Raw genomic sequence first — 18,105 nt, 5'->3', positions numbered from 1 at the left:
TTAGGCAGCAGTCTTGGATAGGTCTGATGAGTGCAACTGTTCTTTACAGGAAAGTGACTAACATCAAAGCAGTAATCCTCATTGGAGGTAGATTAAAGGAGTATAGAGAGGAGTCTTCAAACTTCTCCCGAAAGAGGCCAAAAGTAAATGCTCACATGGTGTGTATTGTTATTATATTTACTAAGTCTTGGATAATACCATTTTTAGTATTTGGGAATTTGAGAGTGGAAAGGAAGAATGGAGAGCCAGTTGATCTGTGATCAGGTAAGAAAGATTGTAGGCCTGTAGTTAGAAGACAGTTAATCCTGGATACATTGAATTTACATCTTTTTTGTTCTAAGACAAATCTGGGGCCTTCAGAAAGCACTGTCATCTGGAGTTTGAGACTGAAGTCTTAATAATTGCTTTTAGTTACCACTGTTAATTTGGGAGAAAGTAGAATGGCAAAAAATGCAAGGAACTTAATCATTAATTAATATAGTAGTTTTGTTCAGGTTCCTTTCTCTTTCCTTCCATTCTCTTAACATTATTTTGCAGTTCCTATATTTTCTCCCTAAGGTTGCCCATGATCTTAATGCCAAGGTTTCAGACAAATTTTAAAAGTGCTGAAGGGGAATGGGGTGCCTGGGTGTCAGTTGAGTGTCTGACTCTTGATCTCAGCTCAGGTCTTGGTCTCAGGGTCTCAGCCCCCACTCCCAGCATACTTTAAAAAAAAATGCTGAGGGGGAAGATGACTGTTTTCTCCAGGCTTCCAAGACTAAGCCAGGTCTTCCCATAGGCAGTTTATGTTTGAGGTTTAAGCCATAAAGATTGTGAGAGTGGAGGAAGGTGTGGTGGGGAAACCATCTTTTGCAACTTCTTTTCTGAGTGTTTTAGGGCAGGCTTTTTTGCATTTCTTAGATATTACAAGGTCTTGGAACCGTGGCTTATAAGCTAAAAATCATAGAACAAAGTCATGACAAAAAAGAAGTAAAACTATTCTTTCTAAAAAGCTGTTCAGTATTTTTCATATTCTTTTTAAAGTTTAATATTTTTCAGTAGTCATTTTCATAGCTTAAGCCTCTGAACCAAAATACAGAATTACAAAATATAGGTTAATGTAAAAATACTGTTACCAGTCCAACTATGTGATGACCTTATGCATTACTGTGGAACCCTAAAAAGGAAAGGCTTTCAGGTCTGTATTTATTTTTTCTTCTGAGTTTTAAAAATGACAGGTTGTATATGCCTTTTTACACGTCAAACTGTGATTAAAGACCTAATTTTACAAATGGGACTGCTCAAAACTTTAGCAGTACCGACATCAACCACAAGATGGCTTCACTGCCTTAAAATTCAAAGTGAATGCCCTTTCACCATCAGTCTAGAAAATTAGATGTTTTTGAAAAGAAAAATAATTGAAAAAAGTTTTAAGTTTTAATTTAAATAAAATTATATTATGTTTTATGTATGTTAATTTATTCTGTGGTAAATAATACAATTTGTCAGTGTTCCTTCTGGTGAGTTATTAAAATTAAACATGCACTCTTATTTTTCAGAACAATGGATTACTCTGAAATATTGATTTTACTATGCTTTATTTACAAGTGTTTATTGGCAAATATTAATAGAACTTCTGTGGAGTTTAAAAATGACTGCACAGGGGCACCTGGGAGGCTCAGACGGTTAAGCGTCTACCTTCGGCTCAGGTCATGATCTCGGGGTCCTGGGATCAAGCCCCACATCGGGCTCCCTGCTGAGCGGGGAGCCTGCTTCTCCCTCTGCCCCTCCCCCTGCTTGTGCTCTCCCTCTCTCTCTCTCTCTCTCTGTCAAATAAAAAATAAAAAATCTTTTTTGAAAAATGCACAAAACAATATATAGTAGACACTCTTCTGATAATTGAAAAACAAACTGTTCACCTTACTTTTTTTTTTTTTTAATTCTCCCAGAGAAAAAAAACCTAAAAAGGTGAAGGATAGAGGTGTGGAAATAGGCAAATGATACACTAGTAGAAGGGTTACTTTTGACTGGGGGTCCCACAGTGTTTTCCTCATATTTCATTTGCTGTAATTGCTCTGAACAATTGAATAAGAGAAATTGTGTTCTGTGCTATACTTTGATGTACAATTTGATGCTTTTCACAGGGCATCTCATATTTGGGAGAACATATTCAAGATTATGTCTATTTCTCACTTAATAGGCTTTTATAATACCCTGTTTTTAAAATTTCTGAGGAGTAGAAACTTTTAGGTCTTCTAATAAAGGTGCTACCATATTTATGATTCAGAAGGTTTCTTTTTACTATTGTTTGTAAGTTTTTTTTTACATTTATACTCTCGCTGTATGTGAATATCACTTGAAAATTTGAGATAGGGATGAGGGACTACCTTTGCAAAGCTGTTTTTTTCAGCATCCCCAGTGCATTTGACTTGCTTTCATCTTGATCTTTTTTTGGTGCAAGTTTCTAACTTATCCAGGAGAACCCTGATTTCCAGCAAACTCTTCTTTTTCTTCTCCTTCTCCTCTTTTTTACTGAAAATCTACTCTGCTAGATCCGATGTTAAGCAGTTTATATGCATTATCTTTGTGGTCTTCAGGAAAAACACTGAAAATAGAAATGATTACTGCCCTCTTTTTTTTACTGCTGAGATGAAGGAACTATAACTTTCTTAAAATCTGTCTATGCTGCCAGGCAAACGCTATTTATTCTGCAAATCTCCACTCATATTCCACTTCTCTTCTAATTTTCTTGACCCCTTTTGAGCAGAATTAATTTTTAAGCATCAATATTTCCATTGCCCTTTATGCCTATATCTGCTTTTGCTTTGTAACAAATTTTGTCATAGTTTTAGAATGTGTAATAGAAAGACAACAGACTTTGGTATATGTCAGATCCGGATCTGAATCCTTATTCTGCCTCTTACTAGCAGAGTACATTACCCTCTGCCAGCAGCAGCATTATTATTTCTATTTGGAAAATTACAAAAAAATTAAAAACCTACTTTATTGTACAAACTATAAAAAAACAGAGCGTGACAAAATCTTGACTGATAACAATACACAGAAGATAAGTATAGTAGACGTTTGTGATTCCTAGAACCTGAGTTCTCTTCCTGTGTGTGTGGGAATGTCCCATCTTTCAAGTCGTGGTGGTGGAGAAGAAAATGCCAGACACATTTTCCCCAGCCTCCTTTGCAGCTATGCCTTGCATTTGTAGCTCAGCTCTGCTAGTCAGCTGTAGCTGCTGTGGACTTGGGCTAATCACTCAAATAAGCAGGAACTGTAGTGAATGCTCTCTGCTAGTGGTAGAAGTATAGCAAGATTGAGTTTCTAGAAACTGATCTGAGTTTCTAGCAGTACCAGGTAAGTGTCGAGGGCCGGTGAGACTGATAGAACAAGGTGTACAGCTAGACGCTTGCAGTGTGCTGGTCCAGCTTGTTACAGCTCACGAACACCGCTTGTCAGCATGTCTTCCTAGTTTAGAGTTCAGTAACATCTTGTTGGTAGTTGAAATCAGCCATGGAAGTTGGCAAATGCTACAAATATTAAGGCTTCTTCTCTCCCCTCCCCATCTGAGAACTGTTTTACCAACACACCACGGCCACTAAACCAGTTTTGTGGTTTGATTATGAGTGTTTTTTCTGTGTAGGCAGCAGACCTGGTTCTTTAATTCTCCTGACATTTCTGTGAACTATCCATTGTCTTAATTTCAGAATATCATGTAAATTATTTGAACTATTTTAATGTAATGTTTAATATATACAAACATATGTTTTAGGCTTAATAATGAAGTGAGCAAGTGTGAAGTCTCAGCCTGATATAAGAACTAGAACATTACAGTACCACTCTGCCTACCTACGTGTCCTAGCTCTTCCTCCCTCCCACACCAAGAACTGATTGCTGTGAATTTTGAGTTTAACTTTACTTTTAAAAATACTGTAGTTACATATGCAATTATTCCTAAACAATATGTATTTTTGTTTTTAAGGTTTATAAAATGTTAATATGTTGTCTGCTGTAATTTGCTTTTATCATTCAGTGCTCTTTGTCTAGTAGGTATCCATGTGGCATATACCTATTATTCATTCGTTTTCTCTTTTATATAATACTAAACTGTGTAACTATACCTCAGTTTACTTATTCATTCTCTTGTTGATGGATATTTAAGTGCTTTTTCTTTTGTTTTTACAATAGATGCACTACTTCTAGGAACAAATTTGTGTATTTTTCTTGATGCATGTATGTAAGAGTTTCTCTGGGGAACATAACCAAGGATTGAATTATGTGCTAGAGCTAAGCTAGTGTTCAACTTTATAAGATTATGCCAAATTATTTTTTAACGTAGTTGTACCAAATTTATATTACCTTCAGTAGTATATGCGAGATACCATTAATCTATATCATTTGTGGCACTTGAAATGATCAAATTTTTCTAATCTTGTGGTTGTAAAATATGTTATTCTTCCTTAGGCTATTCTCTCCTCGCCCACCCCCACACCCATATAAATTTTAGAATCAAATGATCAAGTTTCTTAAAATATGTTGGAGTTTTGATTGAAATTGCACTGAATTTGCAGATCAGCTTAAAGACAGTTGATATCATTATGATATCATATTATCAGTGAAATGCTTATAAGCTGCCTCTGTGAAGAGAAGAAAAAAAGCCCTCATATATACGTAGCATCTGCTACTTTCTGTAGCAAAAGTATTACTACCATGGCTGACTATAAGCCACACTATGAAATCACTGATGCCGGAATTGGGAAGAAATGTGCATTATAGGCTCTTGTGAACTAGTATGAGCTGCCTCTAGCACACTCCTAGGTGTATCTCTTCATTTATTTAGTTTTTCCATAGTTTTATAATTTGTTAAAGGTATATAGGTCTTGTATCTTTTGTAAGCTTTATTCCTGTAGTATTTTATTTTTGTTGCTGTAAATGGTGTTTTTAAAAAATTACTAGTTTTTCTCTCTGATAATTGTATATTGATCTTAAATTCTGCTAACTTGTACTTATTATTCTTAATATTATATCTGTATATTCTTTTATGTTTTCTTTATAAATTTGCCTTTTGTTGACATTTCACATGAGTGGAATCACACCATATATTCTCTCTTGTATCTGGCTTCTTTAACTTAGTGTAATGTTTTTGAAGTTAATGTGTCAGTAGTTTGTTTCTATTTATTGCTGAGTAGTATTCCATTGTATGGATATATCACTTTTTTCTTTTCATTCACCAGTTGGTGGACATTTAGACAGCCCTGCTTAGTTCTCTTTTATTTTTCCACTGCTGATGAAAGTATGTTGATGTTTTTATTAATATTATCTCTTGAATCACTGATTGGCATCATTACTCTCTGCTTCTTGATCAGTCCTGTTCAGTATCAGTTTCATTAGTTTTTGCAAAGAACCAGCACTAGTCTGCTAAGCTTGAATTTTGTTTGCTATTTCATTAACTTCTCTTTATTATCTTCTTTCTTCCTTATTTGAGCTCAGTCTGTTGTTCTTTTCATAATTTGTTAGTTTAGCTCATTAGTTTTTTTCTCTCTTTTCTAATATAAGCTATTAATTTTCTCCCCCTGCTGTTTAACTATATCCCAAAGATTTTACACATTATTTTCATCATCATTCAGTTCTAAACACTTTTCAATTTATATTAAGTTGTATTTGTTGCCTGTTTTAATCATAAAATAATATCCTTTGTCTTTCTTTTTGTTACAGATTTCTCATTTAGTTATATTGTGATCAGAGAATTTGGACAGAATGAGAGCTGTATTTGAAATTTCATAGAGGCTTACATTATAGCTTGATATGTATTTGTACATGTTGCATGTTTGCTTGAGAAGAATATTTGTTCCCTACTTATTAGGTTCACAATTCTATGTAAATTCTCTAGACCAGGTTTATTATTTTATAGTCTATTTTTGATAATTCCAAATTCTCCAGGCCTTAGAGACTTAACTTTTTTTATTTTTTATTTATTTTATGATTCTCATGCTTTGTGGCTTGTTTCCTTATGAGTCTCTTGATATTTTCTTGTGATTTCATGTTTCTTGCTCTTTCTATATGGGAATCCTGGGCACCTGAATCAGCTGTGCTTTCTTCTAGAAGGGGTACATGGAGCTCATGGGGGTGAGCTGAGTGAGCTGAGGTTTTGGCTAAGGTTAGTTTTGCTACCTTTCCACTAGCTCAAAGTTGAGGCTCTCTCAATTTCAGGGTTGTTATTGCCAGAAGCACACATAGGTCTTCTCTGGAGGAAAATGTCCACCAAATTGAGATTTACCATAGATGCCTGAATGGATAATGTGAGGAATGTTCTGAAATTTCTAACAGTGTATAGACAGTTGTCTTTCATTCTAGTTTTCTTGAGTCTGATATTATCCTTAAAATAGTACAGGGTGTGACAAATCATACTTTTTTCCCCTGTGGTCTTTTCCTGCCCTTTCCTCATGTTTATTAAAATAAAATTTTGTTAAAATGATATTAAGAGTTGTTTTGACAGGGCAAAGAAGTAGGTTAAAAAAGAGAGCATCATAAATGATTTTTAAAGCTTGTCCTTCAGGCTTTTAAAGTAGCTATAGCGGAACAACTTTTTCTTCTTCCAAGGCAGCTTTCTGGAATCATTTGTCCAGTTGCTTAGATCCTAAGGTAGAGATGTGACTGGTCTAGTCAAAAACTTCTCTAGACATAAGTGAATGAAAAAATGAACCCTAGGAAATCTTATTGAAGCCACCACTGGAAATGCTTTGAAAGCAGTGATAGAGAATGAAATGAATTATGATTTTAAGTACTTAAAAGGACTGTGGAGGATGAAACTTTTTAGTCTGTTAATTTTAACCCACTTTGCAATAATATTGGAAAATTGATCAGAACTTAATCATACTCATAGATCCTTCAAATTAATATAGGCCCTATGTTTAGGTTTGATGGAGAATCTGGTGCTTATGTTGTTAGGTATTGATGGAGGAAATTTATTTCTCAAGGAAATTGATAAGATTATAAAAAGAAATGGCTAGCAGATATTTCACAGTATCATAGACTGTCTAAATTTGGATGGTTTCTAGAGTCCTAAAGAAAAATCTGTTTTCCAGGTGTGATCAGAGTGTAGATAACTGGTTCCATGTCATCCAGCCTTTGGAGAGTCTCACTAATAAACAGGAATGTTATTTAATATGATCAATAAAGTAATAAACTAATAGAGCCATTTATATCTGGTATTGCATATCAGTTTATATGACTGGTTAGGAGTTCAGATGACAGAGGTGTCCATCTTTCTAAGGAGAGGAAGGAATAAAGCCTGGGTGAATTTTTTTGGCCTCAGATAATATTTCTGGCAGATATTTTATATCATTTATTATGATGAGAAATCTTTACCTGGAGAGACAATGATGAATTCTTCTTACTTATTTAAACTTTTTACAGTAATTTCTTTTACTTGTTCCTTATTACTCATGCAAAAGAGAAAATCAGACATTAAAGAAATGGGTGGGACGCCTGGGTGGCTCAGTCAGTTAAGCATGCAACTCTTGATTTTGGCTCAGGTCATGATCTTGGGGTCATGAGATCAAGCCCCACGTTGGGCTCCATGCTGGGCATGGAGCCTGCTTAAGATTCTCTCTCTCTCTGCCCCTCCCCCCCAAAAAAGAAGAAGAAATCTTGGGTAAAGATTAATCTTTTTTTTTTTAATTTTCATTTAAAATTTATATCTTATTTTACTTTGGGATTGCCCTTGACACTAGTTGGGCACAGATTTTGAGGTTAATATTCATTCAGTATTGTGGATGCCTTTAGATGATTTTATTAAGATTTATTTATTTTAGAGAGAGAGAAAAAGAGAGAGCACGAGTGGGGGTTTGGGAGGCAGAGGGAGAGGGAAAGCAGATTCCCCACTGAGCATGGAGCCCAAAGCTGGGCTTGATCTCATGACCCTGAGATCCTGATCTGAACCAAAATTGAGAGTTGGATGCCCAACTGACTGAGTCACCCAGGTGCCCCACCTTTAGATGATTTTAGATTCAGGGTTTAAAGTTAGGATTTATAATCTTAGAACTATAGCATTTTATTCTACTATTTGTGTTTTATTTAGGTCCTATACTTACGTATTTTGTTTACTACAGAGTATAATAAACTGAATTTTGTAAACATAATAATGAAAACATTCATTATATCTGTTGGCTTACTTATAGAACATTTTTGAATTGTGGAATCACTAATATTAAGGCTTGATGATTCACACTGAGAAGTGACTATGAAAAGATTGTAAACTCTTCTAAGAAAAGTCTAATAAATAGTGCCTCCTTTTCCACTTTGCTTTTGAATCAGTTGAGAAGGAAAGCATGGGGGATGTGGGCCAAAATGTCAACTTTATTATTGATGAGAATTACTTTGAAAGATGTGGTTTATGGACCCACTGAACCACAAACCAGGCAGACTTAACACACTCCTTCATGGTAGTGTCAATCCAGTGAAGAGCCTGAATCAATACCTCCTACCTCAGAGTTCCTAGCTAGATCCCAAGAAAAAGAAGGGGGAGAATGAACCCAGTATATACAATATATTCTTCCCAACCAGATAAGTCATTCCATGAGCAGGTATATTAGTTTCCTAAGGTTCCTGTAACAAATTACCGCAAACTTGGTGGCATGAAACACAGAAATTTATTCTCTCCCAGTCCTGTAAGCCAGAAGTCTAAAATCAATGTGTTAGCAGGTTTGGTTCCTTTTGGAGGCTTGAGGGAAGATCTGGTTCATGCCTCTTTCCTAACTTCTGGTAGCTGTGGCCAGTCTTTGACATTCCTTGCCTTGTAGCTGTGAAACTCCAATTTTTGCCTCCATCTCCATATGGCTTTTATAGCCTGCATCTTTCTGTGTGTATTTATACTGTGTGTTTATGTCCCCTTATCTTGTTAGGACACTCATCATTGGATTTCCAGCCCATCCTAATTCAGGATGATCTCATCTTTAGATCCTGACCTCAGTTATGTATGCTAAGTCCTTTTTCCCAAATAAGGTTACTTTACAGGTTCCAGGTAGATGTATCTTTTGGAGGGGCCACTATTCAATCCACTAAAAGGACTAGAGAGGCCAGGATGGAGTAATTAAATAAGTAAACTTGTTGCTTGCTAGGAAATATTAGGAGCCAGGGGCAGGTCTTATTTCCTAGCATTCCCCAGCTTTTTGTACTCATGGTCAACTAGGATGTAGATGAACCCTGTGTGTCATTGACATTATCTGCAATTTATGTTTCTTTGGTAGAATCTTAACGTAGGTTTATACTTGTCTATTTTGTTATCATTAATGGTTAAAACTAGGTAATATAATCTATATATCCACTGAACTGCACACAAATAAAAGGCAGTTTATTACAACACATTGAAAGCAAACAAAACCAGCAAAGGTGTCCTGTCAACCCTCATGGGATGTAGAACTCCCCAATTCCATAAAGATGCATTGTGATCTGTATTTCATATGACCGAGTTAGGGTGCCCTTGTCATGCTGGATAAGAAATACTAGGAAAGTTAATTTTTTTCTTAGTAAGAATTAAACAGAAGCAAAAGTTTTCCTGTCACGATTCGATGGATGTGCTCTCCCTAGGATGCATGAGTCTCACTTTGGAACACATAGATTAGATCACTGATGGTCTAATAGAACTTTTTGTAGTGAGGTAGACAGTTTATATCTGTGTTTTCCAGATACAGAACATTTGAAATATAGCTAATGTTACTCATGAGTCGAATTTTAAATTTCATTTAATTTTAATTAATTTAAATATAAATTTAAGTAGTTGCATATAGGTGGTGGGCCATATTGGACAGCACAAGCTGTATATTCATCAGTGTCTAAGCTAAAAATATTAGTAGTAAAATAAAGAGAATGATAAACATTATAATAACTATAACCTGCCAGTGGTTTCATTTAAATGTCCTTATTTTAATGGCATTAACAAAGCAAAAGGAAAGGTCCATCCTGAATTCACAGCTTATCTGTACTTGTTAAAGATTTTGGACTTGTTTTAACTTGGAATCTTTTTTTTTTAATAACTGAAAATTAGATGAAATTTTAGTCTCTTTTTTCTAATTATATTCTTTAGGACTAAATTTATAACAAAATTATTCCTCTATAGGCAAAATACTGGTAAATATGAAGTAGAAATTTGTTAACTTGGGACATGCTTATGCAAGAAATTAAGTATAAATGTTTGTCAATCATTTCACATTTTTCTTTACTGAAAATATAAATTACATTAATATGCACAGAAAGATTTTACTTAACACCATGTAACAAAAAAGTAGCCTTTTTTTTCCCTTTGGAGGTATGATACTACTGAAAGGTATAATATTTTATAATGTGGAAAATATGACTTTGTGACAAAGTTATTTTTCAGCCATGTAAACAGATTTTACCAGCATTTCCCAATTATATCGTGGGCATTTTATTATATAAAATTTTTAAGAGCTGTTTAGTCCATCAGTTTTATTTTTGGCTTTGATTGAAATGTGGCCAGAGAGAGCATTTCTTCTCTTTAGTGCCAGGCATGTAATACAGCATTAGATTTAAATTTACTTAAAAAGATAATGTGAAAATAAATTAAATACAGCTCACACTTTTTGAACTTTATATGGTTTAAATTTTGGAGTATTGTATTCTTCATTAATGCCAGAAGAGGGTGTACTTTAAACCTGATGTTTTTAAACAGTAAACACTCCTTCCACCTGGTGCTGTAAAGTTGATGTCCCTTAAAAAATTACTAAATTCTTTAATTCCATGTCCCTTAATTACATGAGAGAAGATGGGGAGGGGTGCATGTGAATAATTTAGAGCACATAATACTAAAAACATCTATTAATACACCTTTAATCCAGAAATACAACTTTGTTTTCCTCAAGTTTTCTCATTACTTTCTGAAAATGCATTCAGGATTAATGAATTCAGAAGACCCTTTTGAAGTTTTATCTTTTAATCCCCCCAAACCCTGATGTGTGTTATATAATTTCACTTTTGACCTTATTTAATTGAAATTATTATAAATCATGAAGTATGACCATTAAGGAAGAGAGAAACAGAATAAATTAAAAACAAAGCCATGGCTAGAAAGTGATATTTATTCCTTTGTGTTTTGACAGCTTGAAGGTCCATGTGTTTTGCAAATTCAAAAAATTCGCAATGTTGCTGCACCAAAGGACAACGAAGAATCTCAGGCTGCACCAAGAATGCTGCGTTTGCAGATGACTGATGGGCATATAAGTTGCACAGCTGTGGAATTTAGTTATATGTCAAAAATAAGGTGATTGACACTTTAATTTGTATATTTGTTACAGAGTGTGAAGCTGCTATTCAAAATGGATTTTGTTTTAGGAATTTTAGAAAAAGGAATGAACTATTATAAGTGCCTGTTACAATTTTTCAAAAGAAATTAAAGAATTTAAATTTCTACTTTATCTGTATAGGAAAATAGGAATGGAGTTACTCCTTCCTTAAATGTTAATTATTTAAAAAAATTCAAGGTGTTTTTGTAAGAAAAGTAATCATTTCTGTTTGGTTTTTTTTTTCAGTAAATTTTAGGTCATTCAAAAATTTCCAAGAACAATTTATCTGAATATGTTACCATTTCTTCTTTGACAGCTGTGTCCAGCACACTAGAAAAGTTTTATGGACAAATGAGTTTTCCTAGGAAATGATTGAAGCTAGAGACATGTGTCACTCCACTTTCTGAGAGGACAAGGAACACTATAAGGAACAATTTTCCAAATTCTTCTTTTGGCTATTTTTATGAGAAGTTTTTATTTTTATTTGCATAAATTTGATGTGTAACATTGTGTAAGTTTAAATTGTACAACATTTTACGTTGATACCCTTATATATTATGATCCCTAATGTAACAGTATTTATCGCATTACATAATTATAGTATATTGTTGTCTGTTTTTATTATACTGTGTATTAGATCTCTGTGGCTAGTTTACTACTCATTACAAATTTGTACTCTTAAACACCTTTAATCTTATCTCTCCCCACCATTTCCTGGTAGTCACCATTTTATTCTCTTTTTACAGGTTTAACTTATTTGGATTCCACATATAAATGATATCATATAGTCTTTCTCTGTCTGAATTATCTTGCTTAGCATAATTGTTTAAGGTCCATTCATGTTGTTGCAAATGGAAGGATATTCTCCTTTCTCATGCTGAATAATATTCCATTGTGTATATGTACCACATCTTTTTTATCCATTCATTCGAGTGGTTTCCATATCTTGGCTATTGTGAATAATGTTGCAGTAAACATGAGAGTACGTATTTCTGGTCAAAATCCTTCATTTCCTTTGGGTGTATACCAGAAGTGGAATTGCTGGATTGTATGGTAGATCTATTTTTAGTTTTTTGAGGAATCTTCATATTGCTTTCCAGAGTGGTTGGACCAATTTACATTTCTACCAGCAATGTATGAGTTTAGATTTTGCCCCCAAATAGCTCCTCTGCTAATGAGGTAGGCACATAGGCATATGTTATAATAAATATGTCAACTAAAAGGATTAGGAGTCGGGGTGCCTGGGTGGCTCAGTCCTTAAGCATTTGCCTTCGGCTCAGGTCATGATCCCAGGGTCCTGGGATCGAGCCCCGCATCAGGCTCCCTGCTCAGCGGAAAGCCTGCTTCTCTCTCTGCTTTCTGCTCTCTCGCGCGCTCTCTCTCTCTCTCTCTCTCTCTCGCTGACAAATGAATACATAAAATCTTTAAAAAAAAAAGGAAATAAAAAAAGATTAGGAGTCTAGAAAATTAACTCTGCTGGGGGGGAGCCAGGAATAAGACTTAAAATATGAATAGGTATTTCGAGAATGGTGAGAAGGGGGAATAGCGCATGCAGAGATGTGGTGTCCTGAAGAGCTTTGGCGATTTGGGATGATGGTATATGGGAAGAAATGTGATAGGTTGAGGCCTCCAAGCCATGCTCAGTAATTTCCCTTCTTTTTTATTCTTCCTTCAACCTGTATTTGCCTCTGGTAAAGGAATTTCCTTCCTTAGAAGATACATGTTTGTCTAAAATACTGATTTTTATATACAAAGCAGGTTTTGTTGATTTTGTATTATGTTGTCTTTTTTTTTTTTTTAAGTAGGCTCCATGCTGAGCATGGAGTGCAGGGCTAGAACTCACAACCCTGAGATCAAGACCTCAGCTGAGATCAGGAGTTGGATGCTTACCCGTCTGAGCCACCCAGGTGCCCCTGTTGTCTTTTTGAAGAGTGGAAGGGTTCCTGCTTTTGTGGAGAAAGCTCTCCTCTGACAAATTCAGTCAAACCCCCTACAAAGGAGTTCATAAATGACTCAGAAAGATTTGCCGTGTAATGGCACCCTCTCTGATTTTACTGCTGTGTATTTCTCTGAGCTAAATGAAAACACAAGGTCGTCCAGAAAGTTTGTTAACTGTCTTCTTTTGTTGAATTTATTGCAATTTGACAATTGAAAAAAAAATACTACCATTTGCTCACTGACTCACCATTGAAGTAGCATGTCTGCTTTTGTTGCTGTAAAAGCAATGGCCTGCAGAACTGTTTTTACATGTGAACATTTGGGAGACTTTTATCGAAGTAATATTGGTTGGTGGTTATCTTAGAAGCAAAGTAGAATAACTCACTAGAGAGGATACACCAGGATCTAATATGGACTGTGTTGCCTTTAGTGGACAATGCATTTCTGTGGGGTGCTTTTTCAGCTCTTCTGTTCTACTTCCTGACTGGCTTCAACTTTTAAACACCCACTTCTCACTGTTTTTGTGTTTATTTGTCTTGTTATAGTTTTTTTTTAATTGCATTGAAGGGAGAGTAGAGGCACTTTGGGGTGCCAATAAAAATAATAATTAAACCAAAATATGCTCTCTGAATAAGGGTTAGTTAGGGCCCTGAAGGTGATGTTTTAAAAATTATGTTAAAATTTTAACACATGTTTATCTTTTTGTGAGAATAGAACTATCATTTAATGTGGTGAGTGGGATTTTTTATCAGTTATCCTAATGAAATTTTAAGTACATCTTCAAATAATTTGACAACTTTTTCCTCTTATCCTATTAGGGAGAGTTTGAGAAAGGTACAGTCATTTTATACAAAAATTAGTTTATCATTTATTTTCGGATTAGCTTTTAAAGTTATATTATCACAACTTAAATGTCCCTGTAATTTGCATCCAGTCTTTTAAGTTCTTATGTAGTTTTATTGCTAATTTATGTTTCTAGATTTTCATTGCATTTTCCAATTTTACCAATTTGTAAGAAATTATTGGCTAAAAATGTTTTTGATGAATAAGTTTTATGTAAATGATAGAATTCAGTAATTATAATAGTTTCTTTAAAGAGTATAGCATCCTGTAGTTGAAACTTTCTTTTAATCCTTAAATGATGATACAGAGTTATGAAAATCTCAATCTGCTGATTGCCTGAAATTGGGAAAAACTTACTCACTTAGTGTAACTGTATTCAATTGTTGCTGATACTGAAGTCTGATATTGTTATTTGCTACCACAGAGCTCTCTGCTTAAGGGTTAGTTAGGTTAGGCACAGCTGTTTATGACTATTTGTTCTATGAGTTACATGTGAGGACAAAGCTTGGGATCTTCAGAATAGTTTTTCCCGGATAATGTCCTACTTTCTATGAGATCTTTGAGGCTTTAAAAACAAGAGTGTTCTATTTCTTCTTGTTAATACTGTTTTAAAGCCATCTTTCTTCAAAACAGACCAGTGATATCAATGCCTTCACTGATTTTGCTGTTGCATATATCAGCACATGGTGAATATCCTGAGCTTTAAAAATGTGGACCATGTGAAGCCCTTTCAGCCTGATTTTCTAATTTGTCCTAAGTGTATGAGAATAGTCTTTACTCCTATTTAGAGTACTTTGTCCCTTGCTGCATGTGCAGAGAGATGGGGTGGGACTCAGTATCTGTGCTTTTATTTTAGAATAAATCTCAGTAATGAAATGGTTCCTTCCACTGTTTCTTTTAACAAACAGTTGGTAGGGGGATAAACATTTTGTCTCTGGTTTTTGTAAAAGGGGTCATCGTGTACTGTTTTCCCTAAGTCTGATAATATTTAGCCTATTACAGACAAGTTCTTTTAAGATTAAATTAAACTTTAAAGTAAATAATTCTCATTTGATCTTTAACTAGATGGTTAACAAAAAGAAGCATTGTTTGTATGGATTATGGTAGCTCATATAGATGTAAAATTTCTAGGATTATTACTGGTCAGATATCTTTTTGTGTATTGAAATTTAATTTGCACATAGTGTATCTTTGCAATGCATAGTCAAAGCTCAGGGGAAAATGGCAAGTCTTCCATTTGCACAGCATGCCGTGTATGGCATGGGAAGGTACTTCCATATCTTCTGTTCTGTTTATCTTTACTACAAGTTTGTGAGGTGTGATTTTTATTGTCCACGTTTTTTTTTTTTTTTAATGGGGAAACTGAAGTTCATTTGTTAGTAAGGTAAAAAGTGACAGCCTTGGACCTGGTCTTCTGACCTCTTCCCTATAGGTAATCTATTCGCACTATATAGCCAGTTTCCTGAAAAAACAGTTTATGTATGAGTGTGTTTTGAAGAGCTTGACCAGGTTCAGGACTGAATTCGAGTTCGGGGAAGGAGCTTCAGTGTGTTTTAACTCTCTCTCTTTTTTTTTTTTTTTTTTGCTTTGGTTTGCTTTAGCCTGAACACACCACCTGGAACTAAAGTGAAGCTCTCAGGCATTGTGGATGTAAAAAATGGATTCCTGCTCTTGAATGACTCTAACACCACAGTTCTTGGTGGTGAAGTAGAACACCTTATTGAGAAATGGGAGTTACAAAGAGTAAGTGTAAACTAAGAAAAATGGTTGAACTTTTAAAAAAACTGCACTTTTTTTTTTATAAAGATTTTATTTATTCATTTGAGACACAGAGATAGAGAGAGAGCATGAGCAGGGAGAGAGGCAGAGGGAGAAGGAGAAGCAGCCTCCCTGCTGAGCCAGGAGCCCGATGTGGGGCTCGATCCCAGGACCCTGGAATCATGACCTGAGCCAAAGGCAGATGCTTAACCATCTGAGCCACCCAGGCACCCCAAAACTGCACTTTTTTTATGGCATTCTGTATTTTAAGGAGATCTTCCCATAATGAACAGTAAAACTAGTATTTTGTGTCAGATTGAATCAAATGGAACACAGTGATCTTTACAGAAAACTATCTACCTTTGTTTAAGTATATTCTTTGTCTTGAGCAGATGTCATTTTTCAGTATTTACCACATTTTATTACATATTTTAAAAAGTAGTTCTTTACTGACAAGTTTTCAAAACTCCCAAGATACCATTAGTAAACTACATATAATATATCTGTGTATAATTCTGCAAAAAACCAGTGTTTGTGAATATATATGAATATAATCTATGTCTATTTGTCTCATGTACAACCACACATACATAAAACTGAAAGCAAGTTGTATATATAGAATTTCACATTAATGGAGAGATTCTTATTGCCTTGTCTTCCTAGGCACTTCAGTTGTTTTCCCCATTTATATTAGCAATATCTTCATCCTCCTAGTCACCTAGGTTATCTAGTGATTTTGTCTCTAGTTTGCTTCCAGCAACCAATTCTGTTGATCCACTGCAGTCAGATCTTAAATCGGTCTCTTGCTCTCCAGGTCCATTGCTGTTGCTATAGTTTGTCTTTTTTTTTTGCTCATTTTTTAAATTTTTTAAAATATTCACAACTTGATTATTTTAGTTTAAGTCTTTTGCATCTCTCGCCTGGACCATTGCAGTAGCCTTTTCATTGGTCTCTCCATATATACTTTCTTCATCTTCTAATTTATTTTATTTATTTCTTCAAGATTATCTTCCTTCAGCATCACTCAGAACACATCACCCCTGCTTTTATTTCAAACGCCTTAATTTGGCATTCAAGGCTGTTTACAATCTAGCTCTGGTTCCAGTTTTCCTTTTTAACTTTCTAAATTATTTTACATGGATTTTGTTCTGGCCAAATGGAACTACTTACTCTTTCTTTGATTCTCTGTGCTTCCCTCAGTTATACTTTTGGGGGAAAAAGGCTTTTCCCACATTTATATCATTTATCTTGTTCTCTTTCTCCTGATCCCTGCATGGCCAAATTGTCCCCATGCTTTTAGACCCTGGTCAAATGCTTGCTTCTTTACCAACTGAAGTAGTTCTTCCTTATGGAATTCTTGGAACATTTTATTTGTATCAAGAAGCATATTACTTTTTTACCAACACTAAAATTACGTTTAATTATCTCCTTTAATAGATTGCAGACTTTTTGAGGTCAGAATTGTTTGTGCTTTTGTTCAATTCCATGAATATTTGTTGAACAGTCTGTAGTATTGTGCTGGGCTCTTACATCAGTATACCATGTAATCCTCCTGACAGTCTTATGAGGGAGTATTATGTCCATAGAAAATGGACTTAAGGAACTGTTAAATAACTTATTTTATGATTACAGAGCTAATAGGTGATAGATCTGAGACTTCAGGTATCTCTGAAGCAGAGCCCTGATCTTTACATACAAAAAACATTATAACAAATGATTGTGGAATGAGTGAGTTACAAAGCACATAAAACTACTCTTTGCTGAAATTGATGTTCTTGTGCTACCCTCAAATTTTGCCTGTTACCTAGAATGAGCCAAGGGGCCTAGCAATAGACGCTTTTGCTATTTTATGATACATTATTCTTTTCTATTTTCTTACTTTGAAAGTTCCTCTGTTTGGAAGGTAAATAGATAAAGAAATTAGGCACATTACTTATTATACTAATGTGCTACACTTAGGTCTGCAGTGCTATGCAGTATAAGATAATGTTCCATAACTGCACTGTTTAGTTAAAATGTTACAAAAGCAAGTAATTCAGAAGTGGCTTGATAGTTTTACAGAAATAGCCAAATTTATGAACTTTGAATTTCCTAGAGAAATCCCACCCATTTCATATAGCTCTTTCTTTTCACAAGTTAATAAACTGTTTATTATTAGAGATTTTTAAAAAATGTGGTAAGATGTTCTCAAGTCAGACCAGTACCTTATATTACTTACCCAACCCCAGCCAGAACTACTTCACTAACTGTAAAGTCAGTTAAATGTTCCTAGAAACTTCCT

At 34.7% G+C, this 18,105-nt stretch overlaps 1 protein-coding gene across 5 annotated transcripts in view; it reads left to right on the top strand.

Moving 5' to 3' along the window:
- Positions 1-18,105, top strand: part of TDRD3 (tudor domain containing 3) — a 156,061-nt gene that overhangs the window by 61,781 nt on the left and 76,175 nt on the right. For all 5 annotated transcript variants that reach the window (XM_032402894.1, XM_032402897.1, XM_032402893.1 and 2 more), the window contains 2 exons: positions 11,103-11,263; positions 15,668-15,809. In XM_032402894.1, coding sequence (XP_032258785.1) covers positions 11,103-11,263; positions 15,668-15,809 — 303 coding nt within the window. The remainder of the gene's footprint in view (positions 1-11,102; positions 11,264-15,667; positions 15,810-18,105) is intronic.

The sequence above is a fragment of the Phoca vitulina genome, unplaced genomic scaffold (genome assembly GCF_004348235.1).
Source record: "Phoca vitulina isolate PV1807 unplaced genomic scaffold, GSC_HSeal_1.0 scaffold5, whole genome shotgun sequence".
NCBI lineage: Eukaryota > Metazoa > Chordata > Mammalia > Carnivora > Phocidae > Phoca > Phoca vitulina.
The sequence above is the reverse complement of the archived record's forward strand: the minus strand, read 5'-3'. Positions and strand labels throughout refer to the sequence as shown.